Here is a 26,062-nt window from a genome sequence, read left to right as displayed (position 1 = left end):
ATGCTCAGTCCTTGATTATCTTCAAGGCTGAGACTGATAGATTTTTTAAAAATAGAGGGATTAGGGGGATATGGGGATAGGGCAGGTAATTAAAGTTCGGTCTGAAGATCAGCCATGGTCTTATCGAATGGCGGGGCAGGCTCGAGGGGCCGAATGGCCTACTCCTGCTCCTAATTCTTATGTTCTTATGTTCTTATATCTACTGAATATCAAACACATTTTTCATTAATTGCAAATTCATTCTAAAAACAAGCAAAAGTATGGGAAAAATGTGGATTATGGGAAATGGCTGAAGTGATAGTGTGATTAACCCTCTGCCTTCACTTTATAGAGTTTAGAGTTTAGAAGATGTTGGAGCTACTGATTAACGTAGATGGGGCACTTTTTCATAATTCCCTATTGCACACCCACAGTGCAATGTGTGTGGATGACACATGATGAGGGTCAATGAAATTGGCTATGTGAGATTATACCTCATGCTATTCTGTCATTTCTCTTTGGTCTTGTAGATGTGTTTGTTGTACTTCTCATGTGTTCTGTATTTAACGCTCTCCTGTTTTTCTCCTGCATGCAGTCACATGGGATGCTGTCACCTTATTCACAGGTAAATCCAATCCGTGAATCCTTGTTGAATCAGGAAATAAGCAATATTTACTATCCGTTTAGAATGTAGCGACTTGACGTAACACCCTTCACGTAGGATAATATCTCAAAGTTGTATTTACTTTAATTCATTCTGAAAGTAGAATTACTTCCAAATTCAGATCAGCAGGAGGAAAATGCTTTGGTGTTTATTTACACTTAGAAATTCAGGGCAGACGTCAGTTGTGCTGATTCTAGAGGTTTTTTTAAACAAAAATATTTATTGATATGTAAAAAATATATTTCTGCTTTCAACAAGAATAACTACACACGTGACTCACTTTCTACCCCACCAGCCTCAATATTCAAAAAATATTCTCCGCCATTTCCAGCACCTCCAGCGTGATCCAACCACTAAACATATCTTTCCCTCCCCTCCTCTCAGCATTCCCGAAGGGATCATTCATGACTCCCTGGATCATTCCTCCATCACCACCAACAGTTCTTCTCCTCCCCAGACACCTTCCCATGCCAGTGCAGGATATGCAATACCTGCCCTTTCACTCCCCCCATACCACTGCCCAGGGCCCCAAACACAGATTTACATGTACCACCAATGTAGTTTACTGCATTCGCTGCTCACAATGCAGTCTCCTCTACATTGGGGAAATGAAACGCAGATTGGGCGACCGATTTGCCCAACACCTCTATTCAGTCCACAAGCACAACCCTGAGCTTCCAGTTTCTTGCCATTTCAACTCTTCCTCCCACTCGCACTCTGACCTCTCCATCCACAGTCTCCTACGTTGTTCCAATGAGCCACAGCACAAGCTTGAGGAACAGCACCTCATTTATCTGCTAAGGACCTTACAGCCCTCTGCCTTCAATATTGATTTCAACAATTTCAGACCATAACAGCTCACCTTCCCCCTCCCCCTCTTCTATGACCATTACCCCCTCAGCTTGGTCCCAGATACACCTTTTCTCTCTCTGGTCTGCCTATTTGTTGCAATCTCCCTCCCCCCCCCCCCCCCCCCCCACTTTTTGTTCTGCAGAATTAACACCTCTATTCCCCTGCTTTGTTGCAATCCCCCCCCACTTTGCTTTGCATCATTAACAACAACTTGGATTTATATAGCGCCCTCCACGCCAGACGGCGTCTCAGAGCGCTTCACAGTAACGGATCTCGGGGACGAGCCAGGGGGAGGGGGAGGAAGGAGGAAGGTGACCAAAGGAGTGGTCGAAAAGAAAGGTCTTCAGCCAAGACCTGAAAATAGGAAGAGAAGGAACGAGATGAAGGGAGTGAAGAAGGAAGTTCCAGAGCCTCGGGGCACATAGTGGCTGAAACCACGGCCGCCGAGGGTGGAGCGGAGGACTCGGGGGACAAGGAAGAGGCCAGACCCGGAGGAAAGAAGGCAATGGGCACTGTTTTGAGGAGAGAGGAGATCAGAGAGGTAGGGGGTTGCAGAGGAGTGGAGGGATTTGAATACAAAGGATGTTGCAAAAGGGATTAAGGGATATGGGCATAAGGCAGGGTTAGGTTATTAGCTGGAGTTAGATTAGAAGATCAGCCATGATTGAATGGCAGGGCAGGCTCGAAGGGCTGAATGGCCTACTCCTGCTCCTGCATGTTATGTTACAAGGGTGAGGACCTTGAAGTCGATCCTCTCTGGGACAGGCAGCCAGTGCAGTCTGGCAAGGACTGGGGTAATCGGGGAGCGGAGTTTGGTGCAGGTGAGAATGCGGGCAGCAGAGTTTTGAATAATTTGGATTTTGTGGATGGTAGTGGAGGGGAGGCCGGTGAGGAGGGTGTTAGAATAGTCCAGCCGAGAGGTGACAAAGGCATGGACCAGGGTTTCAGCGGCTTTCGGAGAGAGGTATTGGCGGAGACGGGCAATGCGTCGGAGGTGGAAGAAGGCAGTGCTGGTGAGGGACCAGATGCGGGGGAGGAAGGATAATTGGGGTTCGAACCTGATCCATAGGTTGCATACGGGTTCGGAGAGTTTTAAGGGGAGGTCGGGTAGGTGGAGGAGGTGAGAGCCGTGAGATTTTAGACATTGACGAGAACCAAGGAGTATGGCTTCAGTCTTGTCAACGTTCAGCTGAAGGAAGTTTGCGCTCATCCAGGCCCTGAGGTTTGAAAGGCAGCTGACTGAACATCAGGGGACTGGGGGGTTGCAAAGAGAGGTGGAAAAGTAGAGCTGGGTGTCGTCCGCATACATGTGGAAATGTACCCCATGTCTGTGGATGACATCCCCAAGAGGGAGCATGTAGATCAGACACGTCTTTAACCCATCATCCTGCCCTCTACCCCATTTTCTCATTTGTCTTCCTTGCCCTGCCTCCCCCCTCTTAGCCTTTAAAAGCCTCTCCCTCTCAACATGCCCCCCCCCAACCCCCGAAACGTTGACTCACTTTCCTTTCTCCATAAATGCTGCCTGACTTGCTGATTGTTCCCAGCGATGTCTGTTTTTGTTTTCAGATTTCCAGCATCTGCAATATTTTGCATTTTGTTAATTTGTTAGCAATCAGTTTCATTTAACTCCTCAATCCTCATGCCCATTCCCATGCATCATGAGACACGCTTTTGACTGCATTACTGCCAATGAAACCAAAAAAAGGAGCTAAACATTTTATTTGCATATTTTGAGCTGAGCCCGGTGGCAACAACATTTACATTCCCACTTTGAAGTGTCAATACTGAATGGAACATTTTGGTTAGAAATGCAATTGTTTTGTTCACCATCAAAATACACAGTCAATCCACTTTACAGTATATCTTGTGAGCTTTGAGACATCTTGACTACGTGATGAGGCGCTATTATCAATACAAGAATTGTTATTAATGTAATTAAGATCTCCATTTGCCATCAACAGATCTCAGGGGTTGCCTTTCCCTCGATGTGGTGTGTAGACGGGTGTTTAACTGTGTTGGAATACTATAGTTAGTGTTGGAACATGACTTGTGTGAAAGTTGCCTGACAATAAGGTGGTGCTTTGGGTCTCTGCTATCCTGACTTTGCTTCAGTTCCACTCACAATCAGTGGCAATGGTGACCTCTACAGCATGATGAGGCTGCACTGATTGCAAGAAGACAATATAACAATGTTAACAGGTGTGGCAGTGTAAGAAGAGGGCAAGCTCTTCTTGTATGTACCAATTGCTAAACATTGTGATCTTTCCAAATAGGGATCACACATGGAAATCCCTTTCTAAACACAGAACGTAACAGCTTGCTACTTATAGCAATTGACTTTCAATGGGCTGCATTATATACCCCTCCCCAGCCCCCACCCCCACTAGGATCCTTTTCTTTAATTCACAAATTAAACAATTCATAAAAGCAATATTGAGGTTAAAATTTGTTCTCCATGCTGCATTTTAGATGGAAAATCAGTTTAGACATGTTTGGACTTTGGGAAGCATTCCCAGTACTTGGCAGATTTTCAGGAGTCGTGTATTCCAAAGTCGCTACCCGGAATCCTGCAAACGTAAACCAGCAAAACAGCAGCAGCAGATTTCCTACTGAGGCTCAGTGTCCAGGGAATTCTCATTGTCACTATGAAATATTAGTTTGTTAATATTCACTATGAAGCAGATTGAAGCAGTGACTTTGCATTGGTTCCATTCTGTTTGGACTCATTTGTCAGTTAGTTAATTTCTTATTGGCAAAATAAAGCTCGGAACTTTTGTATGATAATAATAATAATAAAAATTCTTGCATTTGATATAGCGCCTTATTATGTCATTGAGACATCTTAAAGCACTTCACATAATATATTATAAGTGGATTGACTGTGTTTTGTGGGCAAAACACGGCAGCCAATGGCACACATCAGTGTCCCACAAACAGTCGTAGATTGAGTGACCAATTTAATTTTGTGTGGAGGGATTATTACCCTTGGAAAGCGATCCGCCAGTCGACTAACAACCGGTTCCTGCTTGTAGGGTCCACCACTACACTCTACAGTATATCCTATGAAGTGCTTTGAAACATGCTCCTGCTGTAATAAGTATTATTATTGTGCTGGTACATTATCCTGCAGATGATACGCAGCTTAATGAATATTTATGATTACAAATAATGTTAAAAATAATAAGAGGTTTTACTCTAACCAATGTTACTAGAAAACTAGATTTAACTATGAATTCTAGTGTTGTGTATTTAGTTGGGGAACATTAGATTTATAGGGCAATTTATATACTTAGTATAAGCATATAAAAGAGCAAACAGGATGCCTGAAAGCGTGTATTTTCAGTTATTAGACTGGAGTTTCGGCAATATTTGAGTTCTGTGACTAACTAGGAATGCATAACAAACAGATATTGTGCTTCTCCCAAATGCTGTGTGACTGGGTTCAATTGCAAGGCACAAACATAGGTGCTTACTTAGAGCAGTTATCAGGCTTCATTTACTGCCATTCACTGATTATTATTCAGCATTTAACAAAATACACAGTTATTACGCTTTGAAGTAAAATCCTGTGAAGTGGTTTAAGATATCTCAATGACGTGCTAATGCATGATATCAAATGCAAGTTTTTTTTATTCCACCTGCTATTATAACACATCTTTCCAAAATATCTGAAATAAATGTAAATGTGTTACAGCTATCAACAGAATACAAATTACTGGGGGAGGGGGGCTAAGTGCAATACAATAGAGAAAGCTCAGCTCTGTGCAATGCATGAAGCAGAATGCTGTCCTCTAATAGGAAGCAGTAAAGACTTGCAGAAGGGAATATGGATGCTCTCATTAGATGCCTGACTGGGAACTGTGGAAGTCAATTCACAGGAATGGATTTGTGAACTGGAGTATGATGCAGTGCACCAATAACAAATGTACATTTTACTTTATTTATTTCTCTCCATGTCTACGACTCTCAATCTCCTCTCTCCCCTCACTTCACAGCTGAGAGGAATAATGCCAATATTGTTGCTCTAGAACAAGCTGGTTAGAAATGCACCAAAGTGTTCCATGACTGACCAGGCCTCTTGCATTCTCTCTTTACAAGGCAGTGTTTCAACTCTGCTTGGTGACACCTAGCTGTTCAGCTGAGACATTGAACACATGAACGTGCATGCAAACTCAACATCTGCCACTATGTTCCATGTGGTATCATTCCAGGGTTCATTTGCATTTGTGTGATATAAACGCTCAAATCAAGCCTCATTATTACAAATTTGTAATTAAAAAAATCTAAAAAAAAATTGATCACTCAATCCACGACTGTTTGTGGGACACTGCTGTGTGCAAACAGCTGCCACGTTTCTCCCACGAAATTTACAGACTATTCACTTTACAGTATATTCTGTGAAGCGCTTTGAGACGTCTCAAAGACATGATAAGGTGCGTTATCAAATACAAGGATTATTATTTTAGAAGGAGAATGCAGCAACCAATTTGCACACAGCATTGACTTAAAAATAGCCCTGAAGTGAATGCTAAATCTTAATTGGCTAAGATCTTACTGCTGTTTTGTGGTAGGACATATATGATGGCGTTGATTTCAGACAGAGGAGATCTTCCAGTCCCGGATACATAGACTCACCCATCTACAGTCGGCAGGGAATGTCTCCTACAATGCCTCGATCGCCTCAGCACTATCACAGACCAGGTAATAAATGTTGAATTAATCTTTCGACCATAACAATGCAAAGGAACTTTCCATCATCTAAGCTCAACAAACTGTTTTCCACATGTTGTCATTAACTGCTGTGTGATATACTGCGCAAAGTGGTGCCATTTGTTTAAATGATGAGCGACAGATTTATATTCAGATGTGTAAACTCTAGTAGAGGCATGACATGGAACATTTAACCCAAGCCCTTTGGAGCACTGTAGAACAGAAAGAATTAACACAAGGTTATTTTGATGACCAGTTGCCAGGTGCCTCTATGTAGCCAGACAAATGATATGCAAACTCTTGAATCTGTGCTGTCAGAAAGGGCATTCAGAGAAGTGAGCAACAATGCCATGTATCACATCCAGTGCTGTCTAACATTGCATGGCAAAGAGGAGATCTTATTATAAACAGGCCCAAAAATCCTAGTGACACTCAGATTGCAAGGAGGCAGAATGGCTGAGGAACAACGAGGAGCATCCCTTAGAAAGATATTCCATTTAATGTCTTTTGCATCTCTTAACCTGTGTTTTTGGTCATCTTTCTCCTCTCTGTCCCGTGTGCTCTCACCTCCAGCTCGGGTGCTCAACCAGCAATGCTAAGTTCTTTGAGACATCTTCCCGAGATGAAAGGCAATATATAAATCGTACTATATTGTCTTCTTCTATAATAATATAATAATCCGTGCATTTGATGTAGCGCCTTATCACGTCTTCGAGATGTCTCAAAGTGCTTCACAGAATAGACTGTAAAGTGAATTGACTGTTTATTTTGTGGGCGAAACTCACAAAATATTCTAATGTCTCAGTGCATCCTAAAATATATATATATATATCTGGCTTCTCTCAAAACTGACAATGATTATTAATATTACTTTATCTGACTCACAGCAGTTACTAAAATAATGTACATACAAATGTCTTTGCCTTGACCACGGTTGATCCATTTTTAAAATAAAAGAGCAAAGAAATACATATCATCTCTGCTATGGTGTTCTAACATCATTAAAGTATATGTAATCAGCGTTCACACTGTTTCAAACTTTGCAATCCCGTTGAGATATCTGAATGTGAGATTCCACTCTAATTTTATAAGTATAATTTACAATTGGTCCACAGATAGCCAGCTATTACATCATTCCAGTAAAACAGGGCCACTAATATCATGTGCATTGCTGAATAAGCTCAACATCTTTTCACTATAACCTGCCGACTTGTTCAGTGATTTCCCATCCAATACAGATAAAAAGAATCTTTGGTATTATAGCGCATGCATCAGGAAGCTGTTACACCTTCTACTTCTTCTGCTAAATTTGTTTCAGAAAATTCAAATGCTTTTGATTTTAAAACTTTAATTCCAAAGAATAAGGAAAAACAACTTGGTCACTCAATCCAGAACTGTTTGTGGGACACTGCAGTGAACAATTGGCTGCCACAATTCGCCCACAAAATACACAGTCAACCCACTTTACAATATATTCTGTGAAGCCGTTTGAGACATCTCAATGAAATGATAAACGCTATATTAAATGCAACGATTATTATTATTACAGTTTAAATCTTTACTGAACTTGAACTTCAAGCTACCACTTTTTTGTGGTGCGCTTGGCTCAATCTCTGTTTGGCAATCGAGATGCGTTTACGCTGGCATGAGAACCAAGATTCATTCTATAACTCATTTTACTCAGCCTGATAAAATGAATTACTGTGTCAGCAGCGAGTGTATCTGTGCAAAGCTCCTGTGTGCATGAAGATAATCGTTTTTACCCCCCAAAAATGTTCTTTGGCTATTTTAGTGGCAATTTTGGTTACACACTTTAGTTTAATAGAAATGAATGCATAGCGCATGAATGGCAAAATACAACAAAATAGCACGGAGATCACATGACATTATCAGGTCATTGATTCAGAATAAAATGAAAATCAGAAGAGATTTTATCTATACATTGCAGCACTTTATTAAAAATAATCCACAGAGACTCCGTTTTTTTTAAGCTCTAATGTACAGTATTTATTTGTATTGAGTTATTTTAAACCATTTTATGTTTTAGCAAAATATTAATTGCTGAAGTTAAAAATGTCTTATTCACACGTGTTTTTTTAAATTAATTTTCATATTTTTTTTAACCAATAATCAGAAAATGTATTAAAAACTAGAAGATTTCTTGATTCTGAAAAGTTATCTCTATAACTTGCCCCTTATTCAAGGGAAATTTCAGACCAGCAATAAGCTAGGCAGCCAGACGCAGAGAAGAAGGAAGATTACATCAACTACAGCTTCTAGTGGGAAAATTGAACCTGCTATTCCTGAGGTGGGGAAGGCAATTGGAAAATGTATATGGTACTTTGGGAAGGCTGTTAGAGGTGATGGAAGATCACTCGGCCGCAGCTTTAAGCTGCAGCTTCAGTGCCTCAAATTATACTTTGTTAGGAAATAATATCTTGGATTACAGGATAAAGTTTGGGACGTAACTTGTGCATGAGACTGCTAGGATGGTGGAAGACGAACTGGATGAATCTTGGTCTTCTTTCATCCAGCAATTCTTATCTTCTCATGGCAAAGCACAAATAGAGTGGCCGAGAGGTTCATTACCATATTTTCAGATCCGGGGGGGGGCTACATCAATTTGCACAATAGTGTTGCGGCTTTGGTGCTAATGTGGACTTCCAACACATGGGTGGGGGGGCGGTGAGTGGGGGGAGGAGGTCGGAGGCTGGATGGGGCAGGGAAGTAAGGGGAATGAATGAAAGAAGGAGACCCAACCATTGATTTTATGTCAATGGGTTTTTAGCATTGGTTGACAAGATTGCGAAACTCACATCAATTTCTTTGATCCTGTTTGCGGCAAATCAATGGCTGGGATCACAGGACCGGAGGCTGTCCTGAAAGTCAATGGACAGGTTAGAACTGGCAGCAGTGCCAGAGTCACCACACAGCAATTTGCAATCTGTAACTTGCAAACAGAGGACAGCCTCAGCTAACTCAGTAATGTAAGCTTTACGCAGCAAAATATGGCACACTGAACAGTTGCTCATTCATATTTGCTTCAGAAACATTATTCTTTCATTTATATTGTTTTTGCTGCTTTCTCTGCTGTTCTTTGGAGGCACTGAAAGCGGCTGGAGTTCTTATTATAGCCAGCTAGACTTCAAGGCAAGCCCTGCCCAGACACCCAAGCATTTCCATGTGCCAGGTAGGAGCTTACAAACTTACCAGCATGGTTTGAATGCATTAGTGTAAACATTAATGGCATTTCTATTTTACATTAAACTAATATGTTTAATTGTAAAACTGCACATAGCTTAACAAAATATAGGTCAAACAGAGGAATATGCTGTTGGTTGCAGACACCAATTTGAATATCGTGTTAAATGTGCTGAAACGTGGCTCAGGGAAATGAGCAGCTAAGCCCAGATGAGGCCAGGTTTTGAGGCACAGTATTTGCTGAGTTAGCTGATCTGTGTTGTGGGGTGGGGGGGGTTGCAATTGGCTTCAGCACCCCTGGTTACGGAGGGTAACATCAGTCGTACTTCCTGCTCCTGTTCGCTGGCCAGTGATAACCCTTCCCACCATGTTGAATATGTTGAGTAACAGGCTCAACTGCGATATCACCATAAATAGAATTTGTAGCTTATGAGAGGAGATGTAGCTGTACAAGGACAAAAATTGCTAGCAAACTCATCGAAGTCGCACACAGATTAAAGAGGCTCCCAAATGAAGAATTGCAAATGACAGGAATGAGGTTGCTCCTCTGTGTCAGAAGGTGAACTGTTAAGAATAACTAGACAAGCTAGATCTCTCCAGGCTTTAAAAGCAACATCAGAGGATAGGTAACAGAGATCTATGATAGTTAATAATAACATATAGTCACCTGGAGACTGCTCTGTGCTGAGGTAGCTGATATTAGGGCAACGTTTACGAGTTGGTACAATAGATCTCAGTGCCCTTGGGGTAAGGTAAGAGGACATCACACAGAGTTTCTGCTTGCCAAGCAGAGCCCTTTGCTGGAATGTACACATTTGTGCTGTCTGGTGTAAACAGGAACAGGCTTGGCTTTCATCCCATCCGAGTTGAATAGCTTTGTTCCCAACAACCATGCCCTGAACTCACACATGAAGAATGGTGGTGGGCACAGAAGTGGGCAATGTCTGTGGAACTGTAGTTTGGCAGGAGTCAGCGCTTTGAGGAGACAAGGGGAGTGAATTTGGCGAAGCAAAAAGCTTTCAAAGAGTTAACAACGAGAACCAAATGACATCACAATATTGAAGGAATGGGTTTTATATGTATGTGACTTCCTGTGGGACAGATGGTTTCTGTCTGCCCATGGATATAGGATATAGGACCCATTTCCAATCCCAAATGCCTGAGTAGGGATGTATCTATGATTCGTTTGGGCAACAAGTGCCAGCAGTCAAGATTCAGTTTTCTGCTTTGCACAATCACGGATGTTGTTACAGTAATTTCAAAGCAAAACAGTTATACAAGGCTCATTAGTTTGTGATTCAGAGAACAATTTGAAATGAGCTCCATGGCTTTTCCAGATATTTCAGTCATTGCATCAGTTGTAGGGAAATCCATTTAAAAGCAATCAAGAGGCAGATACACACATACGCTTTTGCTGGGTGTAATCACTACATAGTGACCAGCAGTATGATTACTGGATAAGGCAAACTGTAGCACACTGGACTATGACACTCACTCAAGACAGACTGGAGATCAAACCTGAGAGCTTCTGGGTTTCCATGGATGATGGCCAGTGGCTTTACCGAGCAAGCAGTTGGAGTCTCATTAAAGTGTTTGCGATTTAGTACATCATAGAATTATGCAGCACAGAAGGAGGCCATTCAGCCCATCGTGTCTGTGCCAGCTCTTCGAAAAGTACTATCCAATTCAACCCCACTCCCCCGCTCTCTCCGCACAGCCCTGCAAACTTGTCCTCCCCAAATAATTATTTACTTCTCCCTTAAAAGGTGTTATCGAATCGGCTTCTACCACTCTTTCAGACAATGCATTCCAGATCCAAACAATTCGTTGTGTAAAATATTTCTCTTCACCTCCCCTGTTTTAACAACTATTTTAAATCGGTGTCCTCGAGTTACCGACACACCCGCCAGTGGAAATAGTTTCTCCTTGTTCACCCTATTGATCCTCTCATAATTTTGAAAACTTCTATAAAGTCTCCTCCTAACCTTCTCTGCTCCAAGAAGAATAACCCGAGCTTCTCTCACCTCTCCTGATAACTGAAGTCCCTCAATCCTGGTACCCTCCTGGTAAATCTCCTTTGCACCCTCTCCAATGCCTTGACATCCTTCCTAAAGTGCGGTGCCCAGAACTGAACACAGTCTCTCGCTGAGGCCTAACCAGTGTTTTATAAAGGTTCATCATAACTTCCTGACTTTTGTATTCTATGCCCCTATTTATAAAGCCTCGTATCCCGTACGCTTTTTTAACAGCTTTATGTACCTTTCCTGCCACCTTCAAAGATTTACTTATATGAACCCCCAGGTCTCTCTGTTCCTTCACCCCTTTAAGATTGTACCATCGGCGTATATGGCCTCTCCTCATTCCTCCTCCCAAAATGCATCACTTCGTATTTCTCCACATTAAACTTTATCTGCCCCGTGTCTGCCCATGTTACCAGTCTGTCTATGTCCTCTTGCAGTCTGATTCTATCCTCCTCATTGTTTACTAATTTTCCTAGCTTAGTATCATCTGCAAACTTGGAAATTGTACTCCCTGTACCCAAGTCCAGGTCAGTTATATAGATTAAAAACAGCAGTGGTCTCAATACTGATCCCTGGGGGACACCACTGCTCACTGCCCTCCAGTCAGAAAAACAACCGTCCCAAAGTTGTCAACAGACAATTAAATTGCTGCATGTTTTCTGAACTCTTATCGAGTGGGAGTCTGATTCTAAGTAGTGAAGTTGAGTAGAAAAGGTTACAGTTGTCGAATGTATTGTATTGCGTGTGCACTGTCAATGCCCTTTCAATGTCATACACTTTCCCATGCAAACAAATCTGCATTAACAATTGCTTCCTTTCTTCTTTAGTGAGTGGAGAAACCTCCAATATCTACAGGAAGCCTCCTATCTATAAGCGACATGGTACTGCTTGCTTGCCTTTTATACTTAATGTTTGCATTTTGAACAGTAGAAAATAAATTTGCTTGACCTTGTTTAGTGGAGCAGAGTAAAATCAACATGAAGGAGCTGAATTTTCATCCAAAATCGTTTTAATTTTTCTCTGTAGAAATAAAATTGATCTTGAGCGCATTGTTAATTCTAGATGAATAACATAATTTAACAAGTCCACATTCCCTTTTGTTGTTTTTCGGGCAGCATTCTGAGCAATCGAGAACCAGGGTCTAGATTGACTTTGTTGATGTAGCATTTTAGAACATCTGGAATTTGGCAAATTGTTGAATTTAGTCTTTATTTTGCAGTCGGTCTTTTACAGTTCTTAAAAGAAATGAACAGAAAAGTCATATGCTTCCACATTTCACCTACAAAATGCACAGCCACTTTGCGATGTATTTTGCAAAGCGCTTTAGGACATCTCAATGACATGATAAGGTATTGTATCAAATGCAAGGATTATTATAAGTGTTATTATTAAACTCAAAATTATGCTTGCGGTTAAGAATTTGCCAGATTCCAAATGCTCTAAAATACTACACAAATAGTTAATCTAAACACGGGTGGAATTTCACCCCCGATTGTTCACAAAGCATTAATTATTTCAGCGATTTGGCCTTTTTACAAATGGTTCCATTCATTTCCTCTTGAAATCCAGCCAGTTTCAAGGTGTTGTAAATCAGATGATCAGTGTCATTATTGTGATGGATAATAACAACAGCCTTTGGTGCCGGCACCAACCCACACTTGTGCCAAAAAGTGTCCAAGTTCCAGGAATGTTGAACATTAGGCCGTTTAACTGTTTGGTGAATATACAAAAGACGGATAACAAAAGGCCCATTTTGTCCCTGTTCCTCAAAGTTTTTTTTTGTGCCGCTGCTGTTAATTACCTCGTCACTTTGGCCTGACGTAACCAAGTGTTTATTTGTGGTTTCCTGTACCATATTGAAGTCCCTGTTGCATGAGGGATGGTGTTGACAGTGCTCTCTGTCAGCAGCACAAAATAGACCTAAAGATAGGGGTTGTTTAAAATGCGCAGTGGCACAGAATTCCTGACCTCCACTCCCACCTGAGGTAGGTTAAACTTTGGTGTGAAAACTCAAACAGAGGTGAAACAATCTAACGTCATTCTGTTTAAATCTCTACGAAATATGTTCTTAAATTGATCACTATACAGTACAAATATTGTATTATTATTATTTTCTGGTGGTTTGGAAACTCAAGATTTGGTGGTTGAGTATTCAATCCAGGCTTCTCCCAAGATTGCTGATTACACCCTAATACCAGGTCCACGGTTGTGTTGACATGATCAAGTCAATGGAGTCTATCAGCTACTGATCACTAACCAGCGTCCCTTTAGTGACTTTAATTCTGTTACATTATAAAGTCATTACTTTTAGCACTGGGTGCATGATAGACCCAGATATGTCCAATTATTGTTTTGTAATAGTTAAAGATGTCATGAATTTACAGCGTTTTTCAGATTACTGTCAAGAAAGATTGCATTTATAATAATAACAATAATAATCCTTGCATTTGATATAGCGCCTTATCACATTTGAAATGAAATGCTTGTCTGTAAAGTTTCAAATCCAACAAAAGGGATGTTGTCTCATCAAAGATTGTCTTGTTCCTCACATATCCTTGTAACACTGCACCAAATTTTTCTAATCTCTGACTCTCTTCCTGTCCGCTAACTGCTTCTTGGTTCTACACTGTGCTGTAAGTACAAGAAAAATCTCTCCTGCACTGTTGATTTCACGTGTCTGTTTCACTGTCAGCTGACTCATCAGCAGGCTCTTTAAGGGGGTAGGGTGTCATCCCAATCAGCTCCTGGTAACTCTGCAAGCCAAAGCCCTAATGGGTAGGGTAGTCCTAGCTGGACAAGCAGCGAGAAAGCTTGTCTGACGGCAATATCAATGGCAAGCTATGTGGTTTTAGCTGGTTAAACTCCAACAGTACCCCAACGCACACTCTGGGGTCCCCAAGCCTTGGCTCTTGCCAACCCTCGCCTCATACGTTCCAGAATTAGATAAGCAGGATGTGTCCCTCCAGGACGGGAGTGTTCTTACCATTCCAACAATCTATCTCTGAGATTTCCATGTGTAGGTGGGATGCATGGAAATCTCAGCTTGGTTTGATATTCTTAAGCATGATGATGGGTTTCCGCATGTATCAGACTGATCAAAAAAAAGCTTTTGGAAAATAAAGTCTGAAATATAGTCTGAAAAATAAAATAGCAACAGTCTTTCAGCTTTCACCGTTATAAGAGGCACTTAACCTGATCCAGTGTCATAGAGTCCTTCTGCACTGGGGATAAATCTAGAAATAGATGTGAAGTAGATAGTAGGTCAAGTGAATTCAGTAGAATAACAGACACAATGGCTCAGTGTGTATTACAGATCATTGGCTCTGCATTGCAATGGACGATTGTAATATACTGGACAACTGAGTGTGGATTGCAGGTAGAATCACGGAAGATTAGATGTTTATTGCATTTATAATACTGTGGCATTTGGTTTGGTGTATAAAACAATGACTGGTTAGACCTTTACAAACGTATATAATGCCCTAGATTATGTGAGTCCATTATAGTTATCTGTAAGAGACAGAAAACATCCCTACAGGCTAGATTGTTGTTCAGGTCACAACAAAGGTACAGCTCCTCACAGGAACATTTCATTATCAGTGACTTCTGAAATCGCTCGTGCTGTGTTCTTTGAAAGCAAATTGAGAAACGCACATTTAATCCAGAAACATAAAAAATCAGAAGACCAGTCGGCCCATCACGCCTGTCCACTAGTCTTGGCAATCTTTTAGTCCCAATACTCCGCCCTTTCACCATGCCCCTCAATATCTCTGCCATCCAAGCCTCTGTTTATAAGTACACAGTCACTATACTTCACAGAAAATCCTGTTAGTGCTTTGAGATGTCCTGACGACGTGACAAGGCACTATATCAAATGCTAAGATTATAACGGATTCTGTCTTGAAAAAGAGACCAAAGATTTCTATTTTGGTGCAGTAAAAATAAGTCCAGAATCACGCAAGGCCACCTCGATGTGACACCCCTCACATATGTGAGCCTAAACAGAGGATATATAGAAATAGACAAAGACAATGCAATGAGAGATCATCTAAAGCAGATCTTCCCAGTTGCTAGAAGGAAAAATAAAGAGTGATTTCAGAGGGGAGCACAAAAAAATTACAGGGACAAATTTCACATTATTAATATTAATATTTACCATTGTTTTGACGCCTTTGCCCCGCCACATTTCCTGCCTCAAAAGAACCAGACATTTTTTTTAACGCAACAAGTTGTTATGATCTGGGTTGCATTGCCTGAAAGGATGGTGGAAGCAGATTCAATGATAACTTTCAAAATGGAATTGGATATTTATTTAAAAAGGAAAAAGTTGCAAGGCTATGGGGAGAGAGCGGGGGAGTGGGTTTAGTTGGGAGCTCCTTCAAAGAGCCGACACAGACTTGATGGGCTTAATAGTCTTTTTCTGTGCTGTAGGCTATGATTCTATGATGTTAAGGAATCAGAGATTACTGAAACAGACTGCAGTGTTATGCAATATGGTAATAACAGTCGTGTTGCATTAAACGATCTCCATTATATGGGGGAAAAGGATACACCATCGACTGAGGCTGTAGACACATTTCTTCCTTTCCTCAGACAATGGGCAGTAACTTCCTTTCCTCTCAAGTGTTTGTGCGCTTGCACAGGAAGACGTTTGCTTACATTGCAAACACATGTGCTACATGAACCAGGCTGGCGTGTAATAAAGCATTGGCTCCTACAGGGGAAACACATTAGCCGTTTCCACATTCGATTAAACAGTGTACTTCCCCTTCTTGGAACTTCCTGGATCAGACTTCTGTTTGTGTAATTTCCAATCCATTATTTGTTTCCTGCTGTTTAACGCACCTTCTATTTTCCTTGTGTGATTGTCCTAGCCGAAGACAAGAGCAAAACTCCCCCATGATATATGGAACTGTTTCCACTGTTTAAATCATGACAGTAAATAGCAGCAGAGGAGGTGTAGGAAGTATGATTTCGAAAAATCATGAGTCTGTTTCATGAGTTGGATGTACTCACCAGTGGTATAGTAATAATAAATCGTTGCATTTGATATAGCACCTTATCACATTGTCAAGATATCTCAAAGCTCTTCACAAGATATACTGTAAAGTGGCTGTGGTAAACCCAACAATTTAGCGAATGGCACAGACCAAACCAATCAATGAATTAAATCTAATCCATTTGGGTTAGTTGTACAGCATAGACTTGTGCCCATTAGGACCTGGTTAGAAATGCAATAAACATATTTTATAAATAATAAGAATAATCCTTGCATTCGATACAGCGCCTTATCATGTTGTCGAGACATCTCAAATTGTTTCACATGAGTTACTGTAAAGAATAGTGACAATAAATTTGTAGGCGAACAAGCAGTTTCTACACAGTAACATCCCACAAACAGCAAGGATCTTTTCAACTAATTGATTGAGAAAAAAGTCTTCCAGCCCATCTTGCATTAACAGATAGACCCCAGATGTCCCTTCATAAAATAAGTTTATGCGCTTCTAACCAAATCCTTGCAAGCACAAGTCTATGGTATAAAGCTCACTCAGAGCGCAAAAGGGTAGTCACTGTAAGAAGACAGTAACATCACTCTGTTGTTGGAGGGAAACTATTGGGATTTCAACACAAAGAAGTGAATATGTTTACTTTAGAACCAGGTAAAGTGGACCATTCACGTATGTTAATTACAGCATGCCCAAATGATATAAGCTATAACAAGATATACAGATATAATAAAAAGGGCATTGGAATTGAGTGGAGCTTTTATAACTTGCTTCAGAATGGTAGAGTATTCCACTGATGCCACTTACTCTCTATGGCACCAAGCTGAGTTCTTTAATATTTTATTGCAGGTTATTAACAGGACTTGACACTCTATGCATTGGTATAACACCTTTTGACTGACCAACATAGCTTTGTGAATATATATATACATATAATGAAATAGATTCTGGAATGAATGCTGCTCTATGAATATATCATGACCTAGATTATGAATCTGTGTTTGTTCTAAGTAACTTTGACTGAGATATTTGCAGGTACATTAAACCAAGCCGGATAATTTCTAATTTAAAAAATATTACACTTTGCCCCATTAGGGCAACCTAGATCCTGTTTCGTTTGTAAAATACAATGATTTATTGAAGTATTGATGTTTGTTTTTTCCTTGCTAAAGATACTTATAATGGAAACAGTACATGCTTGAATGTTGCATGCTGGAAAAATATTGTTATTTCCATAAATCGATTGCAGTGAATGCTGGTTAATGGGTACAGGGTAAGAGATTTCATTCTGGTCTGTTCACTTCTTAGAATATGTGTACTTAGCGACTAAGAGCAAAACAAGTGAGGACATTGTCCAGTCTTCCAGATATCCTTCAGCCCACTCTCCAGACATCTATCAGCATTCTGAGATGGAGTCCTGGAATTCCCCCTCTTCACCCAAAGGTAGACATCTTAAACTGGCAACTAACTTGTTTGTGCTACGCCCTGTAGAAGAGAGAGCTCTGGAACTCTTTCCCTAAATCCCTCCGCTTTGCCCCCTTCTTCCCCTCTTTTAGATCACGATTTTAGACTTTCCTCTTCAACTGTACTTATGATCATCTCTTCCCTAGCCCCGCGGCTCAGTGCCGGGCTCCACCACCGTTAAGCCCTCTGAGACGCTGCCCTACATGAAAGGCACTACATAAATGCAATTTGTGGTTGTGTGTATTGACCTGGCTGCATCCACTTGAAAATATTATTGTAGAAGGAAGGTGCTTAGGAATGTCATTTCGAAACAACAAGCTTTTCTTTAGAAGTTTTTGTGCTTTCTCACAAGCACACTTCCGCATCATTCAGCCAGTTTGTCGGAGAGTTGAAACTGAGGTCACATTAGCACAAGCGTAACCCTATCGCCCATAGCTCATTCTTATAGGTCATTGATATGCAGCACATAGACAGGAATATAGTAACTTTGAAGAAGGAGTTTAGCTGCTGGTCCTCGGAGTAGATCAGGTGGAGCAGAAATGCAATACAATTATTTGCGGTTGGGTAAAAGATTAGTGAAGCATTTAGATTAATAAACTCCTCAGGATAGATACCAGCAATAAATGTCAAGTACATTTGACTAATTTAGAGGAAAGATGTAATATGGAATTTATTTATCTGATGGAAGCTTCTAACAACAACAATAACAACTTCTGTTTACCGTATATAGTGCCTTTCATGTGGCGTAGTGTCTCGGAGCGTTTGATAGTGATGGAGTTTGACACCGAGCTGAGGAAAAAGGGGAGGTGATTGTAGACATGATCAAAGAGGAAAGTCTTCAGGTGCAATCTAAAAAAATGATGAAAAAGGGGCAAGGCAGAGGAATTGAAGCAAGGAATTCCAAGTGGTCGAGGCACAGTGGCTGAAAACAACAAGGATTTTATGGCAGTAACAACAATGTACCTCAATTTGTTGGTTTGCCTGCAGATGCAAAGTCGCTATGAGGATTAAACTGTTTCACAGCCAGAATTTGATGGGTTAAGCAAAATACAGGCTGGAGTACAGTATAAGAAAATGATCAGGGAATAGAGAACGGATGATCCCAGTGAGAACCAGCGATACATCCTGTCGTTGTTGAAAGCAAAGGGCTGGGTTAAGTGGACAAAGTGGGCTTTTCTTTATCTCATGTCTTGTCATAGTTTCTGTTCAGATCTCTTGACTGTTGGACTTTCTTTCTGATGTTAAGGAACGAGATGGAGTCGTAGATCATCCGGAGCAGAAGAAGATGGTCAAAATGTATGGGACCAGGGCATTCAAACGGTATGATATCTGAAATGTATAATCACTAATTGAAAGAAGTACCCAAGTGCAGAAAACTTGTGGGCGTCTTAACAACAAAAAGAACAACAGGAAGGATGAGGTTTTGGTTACCGATTTATCTCAATGGATAACAAGGATGTAACCATGTATATAACTCTGTAACTTGTCACAGTGTTGTGTATCTCCTAACAGGTTCCAGGTCATACACCAGACCCAGACAGACAGCATGTAGTCAGATATTTGAAGTCAATTCCACAGTGAAATGGTGGTGGGGGTCAAATTTACATTATTACGATTTCAAGAGAAGAAAGTACAGATCACTATGGCTGCCACAAAGAGTGCCCAGCTCTTTGTCAGTGCAGAGCAGCGCAGCTGAACCAAATGTGGCCGACACTCAGTCTGCCTATAGGTTGTGTAGTGTTATCGTTGCTGATAACAGCTCGGAGGAGTTTTAAGTGTTATCGCAATTACTCACTTCCTCACCTTCTGCAGAAATAAGTGAATATCTGCAGACAGTATCCACCAGCAGTGGACATCCGTGTTCACAAATGGAGCAGGAGGTTTTCTTATGGAAATGTATTAATTTCATGCCCTCCTACCCATTAGTCAGTCATTGATATAACCATCCTCCCAATCAAAGTGCGATAAATAATAGTAAGATTAATAATCCTTGCTTTGATATAACTCTTCATCATGTTGAGACAATTCTACACCCTTAATTTGTATCTCCATGATATGGCTCGCTCCAACCTTGAAGAGTGTACTGGGTGGTCTCTGTAATCAATACTCACTAATGTGTGAAAGAGTTTATCTCTAAGTGTTTCTTGCTAATTGAGATTGTTTCACAACAACAAGTACTACCAGATTGATCTTTAATCGATGCAAACAGAAGCTTCAGTCAATCAGAAGTTTATTTTTGAATACCTCTGTGACCCAGCAAAATACAGGCTGGAGTACAGTATAAGAAAATGTTTATGTTACTCCCTCTTATATTGAAAATTAACAGGGAACTTGAATGAGACAAAGTTAAGAAAACTTAACGGTATTTTTATTATGGTTTGTTCAGAATCCAAAACTCCTCGGGAATAGTTCTCAAGTGATTTTGACAAATAACAACAAATTGCACAACCATCAATAATACAGATAACTAATCAACTTTAACAATTACTAGATAGCAGCCTATTAAATCTGAGGTTAATATGTGCACTGAACCAACGTTTTAAGGGCATTGTGTCCCTCCCCATTTTAAAGCATCCAATCCAAATGTACCTGCAACAATTACTTAGTGTAATTGGTGCTCTTTTGTACAGTCAAATCAGAATCCTCCCCTAAAGGTGCCCAATAGGGATAAGTATGCTTTCCAATCCTTCATTTGCATAATTAGGATGGTAAGTTTCCCTGCCAAATTGTTCCGATGCCTTTGGAGACTTGATGGCACCATCTGGGTCACAATCTTATTTAAATACATTAAAAATGTATTTTAAATAATGCACTAAAAACGTATTTAAAGGAATATTACACTGAAAAACGATATGCGCATGCGCTAGTTCATTTCCAAACTTTCGGTGTTGATACGGGTTTACCCGAACACATTTAAGTCAGACAATAACCGCATTTAAGGAATCAATGCTTTAAACTACATAATAGAAATATTAAACTCTTTCAACAGGTTAATTTTTCCAACGCAAACATTAAACAACAGAAAATATAATTATTAAAGACAGGCAGGTTATGTAAAAAAGGGGTGTGACTGTGACATTGTCGTCAAGACGTCTCAAAGCGCTTCACAGGATATACTGTAAGGTGGATTGATTGTGTATTTTGTGGGCAGACGCAGCAGCCAATTTGCTCACAGCAACAGCGTGGATTTACCAATTTTATTTGGGGGATTGTTGGCCAGATACCCGGGAAAAACTCCCTTCTCTTTTCGAATCGTGATCTTTAACATCCACCTGAACAGGCAGACGGGACCTCGGTTTAACATCTCAACCGAAGGACGATGTTTCTGAATAGAAAGTGTGTATGCGGGTCACTACTCTTAGGTCTTGTAATGACTAGATCGATGCCAGCAGGGTTTTCGGGAAAGCTAAATTATTATATTTAATGTTTGTTGAGGAACGAATCTTCATCCTATCCTAAATGTCATGTCATTTAGGAATCCCTCAAACACTCCGTGCTCTCACATATCAACAACGTCTTCCATTAAAAAAAACGCAAAATACTGCAGATGCTGGAAATCTGAAAACGAAAACATTTATTTTTGACTGCCATCTCGGCTTCACAACGGTCATCACTGAGTTTATATGATGTAAAAATTTTGAGCTGATTTTACTTGTGTACATGTGGCAAACTCTAAGAAGCCCTTGGCACAAGTTGTGGTCAATGTGGAGCAGATATGCCTTCGATTCACTCCCCAGCCCTGACTTCAATGTTATTAATGAAGAACATTGCTAAACTAGCCCACCATGGCTTATTGAACACCACAGCTGATTGCTGCATTATATTGATTCAAACAATTACTTTGTCAGATAATTGGAAATACAAGTGTTAGGATTTCCAATAAAAATAATGGTGCTCTTATTCTATCTCGTTCTCCATTTCAGATACAGAGTGGCATTAACAGACTGATTCTGAAGGAAGAGATGAAAGCCAGAGTTGGAGCTTATGATCATGACCCTTGGGCTCTGCGTAACTCTAGAGAATATGCCCAGAGTGCAGGCTATGGTTCTCCAATCAACGGGTGTAAGTAATAATGAATTTGCCAATGTGCAACTTCCAACACAAGTGACAAAACCATCACTGCCTTAGCTATTGGCATGTGATAGCAATGGGCCCATAATTCCACCCAGTCTTAGCCTGGGAGACCATTCTGTATTAAAATGTTAAGATCACAGCAGAACTGTGGAAATTCTTCAATTCGGTCTCAAATTAGTTCCCAGTTATAATAATAATAATAATAATCCTTGCATTTGATATAGCGCTTTTCACGTCGGGAGGACGTCCCAAAGCGCTTCACAGAATATACTGTAAAGTGAATTGACTGTATATTTGAGGGCGAACGCGGCAGCCAATTGCGCACAGCAATGTCCCACAAACAGTCGTAGATTGAAAATGACCAATTTATTATTGTTTTTGATTTTGGAGGGATTATTATTTCTTTCCTGCACTTTGTAAGAAGAACCAGCTCTCAAATTAAGACTCAATTCAAGTTTATTTTCCCACAGTTCTGCTGTTATCTTAACCTTTTTAAGACAAAATGGGCTAGCAGGCTAAGACGAGGTGGAATTCAGCCCCTAATATTTGACCATTTGGAATCGCGAGTTATTGCTCGAGAGAATAACACTAATTATTATTTCAGCGCTGCTGAATTAAATGCTTCATTTTAATTTCAGTCTCAAATAAAGTTATAGAGATGGGTTCTCAAAGCACCTAACTGACCTCTTCCTCTCTCTTTGATGTGTTTGCATGGTTAATTTGTACCCCCATGTTTTAAGCACTGCCCCAGTAATTGATTCTGAAGCAACATAACTCCCCGAGTCATCAAATAACTGAAGACTGGCTACCCTGACTAATCCAGACTCCCCGGTGTCTTGTTCAGAGTATCGGAGAGTTGGCAGGATGCGAGTGGGGGGATCACACTGAAAAAAGCAACACCGGTGACCTTGATGTGTACAGAATGCAATGGAAGATTTGCTAAAATGTTTGAAAAGCAATTCAAAATAAATCAATACCATTTCCATATTATCAAAAGAAAAGTGTTGACTTCTAATTCTATTGCAATGTTTTTTATACATATGCATGTGTGTGTGCAGAGGAAATAGGGATCATAAACTGTGAAACACTGACCTGGCGAGATAGATCAGTTCAGGCGATCCATGTACAGTTACAAGGCTGGACTTCTTCCTTGTTCTGGTTATAGTAATAATAATCCTTGCATTTCATATAGCGCTTTTCACGTCTTCTAGACATCCCAAAGTGCTTCACAGAGTATACTGTAAAGTGAATTGATTGTATATTTGCGGGCGAACGCAGCAGCCAATTGTGCACAGCAGTGTCCCACAAACAATCCTAGATTGAAAATGATCAATTTATTATTGTTTTTGGTTTTGGAGGGATTATTATTAGGCTCTGTGTGGAGTAAGGAAACTTGCCCAAGGTTTCGCCCTCTGCCTGGAATTGAACCCAGATCTCTCACTTGCAAAGCGAGTGCTCTAACCACTGAGCTTCAGGAGTTATTTCCTCTAAAGCGAACTGGGTGCCTCTGGGCTTCCAACACTTTCACTAGGGAGGTCAGGTGCGTTTTTTGAGATGGGCAATTCTGCAGCCAACAATTGCCACTAAAATACTGCAGCTATATGACTGCAAGCGCTCTGCAGATACAATCATGTTCTATGTTGCAGTGTTACAAGACTTGAAGGCTTGTCACACGCTCCCACTCACTGGGTGATAATTTGCATATTGGGTCCCAATCCATGAGGAAGCCCACATCTTTGAGGTTGTACAATCATATTACAAACTATGTGTTTTCTTGCTGCTGTTTGTTACATATTTTCTCTACCGACTGCCTGCTCCATTCAATAATAATATTAATAATCTTTGCATTTGATACAGCACTTTATCATGTCTTTGAGACATTTCAAACCGCTTCACAGAATATACTGTAAAGTGAATTGACTGTATATTTTTGGGCGAAACGTGGCAGCCAATTGCGCACAACAGCATCCCACAAACAGTCACGGTTTAAATGACCAAATTATTATTATTATTTATTTGAAGGGATTATTAATATGATTTTTACCCTCAGAAAAGCAATCCACCAATCGACTTACTTACTGCTATCGTTTTGCTGCATCCAACCTTCAACACCCAAGCCTGTGGTGATGGCAGCAGAAAGTCTATAGTCTGTGGTTTGCATTCGTGCTTAGCAAAATAAAAAGCCCTGCTGTTCACTGACACGTGGAATTTCATCAAATGGCAAGCAGTTTAACTGTTTAGGCTGCTCAAGATGGGTACTAATACCTTTGAATTGGATATGTACTTGAAATAGAAAAATGTGGTTGTAGTTGAATAGCTCTTTCAAAGAACCAGCACTGGCACGATGGACCAAATGGCCTCCTTCTGTGCTGCAAGATTCTATGATTCTAATATCTGGTTTCTCTTTTCCCAGCTCCCAGGGCGATGTCTGTGGGAGACAGCGGTGAGTAGCAAACATTCATTCTTCATCCCTTTTCTCCACATCTTCGTAACGTTCAGACTGGGATCACAGCTCTATAGAATAGATTAGTCCGGGATCACTTCCCCCATTTCAAAGTATCCTGTTAATATTCTCTTCAAAATAGCTTCTTTAAATCTCATTCCACTGCCTTCAACACCAGATATCCTTTATAGACTCGGCTGTTTTCAGTGGAGACATTCCAGTTTTGTGCAACACCGATTTACAAACAATGTTCTTGTATGTAAAAGATTATTATTGCTGACCTGTTGGAAACAATCAGATTTTTGCGTGTGGTAATCTTAAACTCCATCTACTGGCGTTGTCAGAAATAATATCCTTCAATTGAAATGATCGACTGACGTGTGGAAACCCCTTGCTGTGCTCAAGAGATGCCCATCCCAGTCACTAAAAAAACATTAAATGTAGAGTGTTTGTGCACTGTGCTTAAGTGCACACTCCAATCCGGGAGAGGGTGAGGCACACATCAGCACCTTGGGACGTTCTCCCACAACAACAACAACAACATGAAACAACAACAACATGTGCTCCCAACATGAAAGTCAAAGTCTCTATCACTGACCCTAGAGTGTGTCTTGTGTGGGTGGGGGTGGGGGGGGGGGATGCGCAGGGGAGAGTGGTGGCTGCAATTTAATCAGATAAATCTACGCAGCTGACATCACCATCATGAAGTGCTGTTACACACTTTGTCCAGAAAGGGTTAAGGGTGGCAAAATACAAAGCATCAGAAAAACAGGAAGGATATCTTTTGGCAAGTTTTACATTAGCGCACCCAATGTGAGGCCATTTTGGGAGCTATAGCCTCCAATTTGGAGTCCTGTAGTGTATTGGTTAGAGCACTCGCCTTGCAAGTGAGAGGATTTGGGTTTGATTCCCGAGGAGGGTGAAACGTTAGGCAAGTTTCCTCACTCCACATTACTCTGTTTACCTAGCAGTAATTAGGAACCCAGTTTTGTCGATTGGTGGATCCCTTTCGGGGGATCATAATTCCTCTAAAAAATAAAAATAATAATAATTTGGTCATTCAATCCACAACTGTTTGTGGGACACTGCTGTGTGCAATTGGTCAATTTACAGTATATTCTGTGAAGCGTTTTGAGATGTCTCGAAGACATGATTAGGTGCTGTGCAAGGATTATTAGCAAGGAGTCCTGTAGCTCAGTGGTTAGAGCACTCACTTTGCAAGTGAGAGACCTGAGTTCAATTCCAGGCAGAGGGCGAAACCTTGGGCAAGTTTCCTTACTCCACACGCCTAATAATAATCCCTGCAAAAAAACAAAAACAATAATGAAATTGGCATTTTCAATCTACGACTGTTTGTGGGACATTGCTGTGCGCAATTGGCTGCCGCTTTCGCCCACAAATATACAGTCAATTCACTTTACAGTGTGTTCTGTGAAGCGCTTTGGGACATCCTCCTGACGTGAAAAGCGTTATGCCAAATGCAAGGATTATTATTATTATTATTTTGCCTGTGAGTTGAGTGGGGACCTGCAGCGTTAAAAGCAGAGAAACCTCTAATTGTTACAGTCCAGTTTTCAAAGTAACGGAGAGACCAGAGGCTGGTGTGAACAGCAGACAGTATAGGAGTGAACACTTATATTTTCCA

General features: G+C 40.7%; 1 protein-coding gene across 6 annotated transcripts in view; it reads left to right on the top strand.

Annotated features, from left to right (window-relative positions):
- ablim3 (actin binding LIM protein family, member 3) overlaps nucleotides 1–26,062 on the top strand; it is a 114,034-nt gene that overhangs the window by 78,257 nt on the left and 9,715 nt on the right. For 2 of the 6 annotated variants that reach the window (XM_007908017.2, XM_007908015.2), the window contains 7 exons: nucleotides 575–604; nucleotides 6,070–6,199; nucleotides 12,258–12,311; nucleotides 17,745–17,879; nucleotides 19,147–19,220; nucleotides 21,824–21,962; nucleotides 24,388–24,417. In XM_007908017.2, coding sequence (XP_007906208.1) covers nucleotides 575–604; nucleotides 6,070–6,199; nucleotides 12,258–12,311; nucleotides 17,745–17,879; nucleotides 19,147–19,220; nucleotides 21,824–21,962; nucleotides 24,388–24,417 — 592 coding nt within the window. Of the gene's footprint in view, nucleotides 1–574; nucleotides 605–6,069; nucleotides 6,200–9,311; nucleotides 9,399–12,257; nucleotides 12,312–17,744; nucleotides 17,880–19,146; nucleotides 19,221–21,823; nucleotides 21,963–22,818; nucleotides 22,965–24,387; nucleotides 24,418–26,062 lie in introns of those variants that run through there. The other 4 variants (XM_007908020.2, XM_042339882.1, XM_007908016.2 and 1 more) reach the window with 4 other exon arrangements.

This window comes from Callorhinchus milii, unplaced genomic scaffold (assembly GCF_018977255.1).
Source record: "Callorhinchus milii isolate IMCB2004 unplaced genomic scaffold, IMCB_Cmil_1.0 Scaffold13, whole genome shotgun sequence".
In the NCBI taxonomy this organism is placed as follows: domain Eukaryota; kingdom Metazoa; phylum Chordata; class Chondrichthyes; order Chimaeriformes; family Callorhinchidae; genus Callorhinchus; species Callorhinchus milii.
This window is presented reverse-complemented; position numbering and strand designations above follow the sequence as displayed.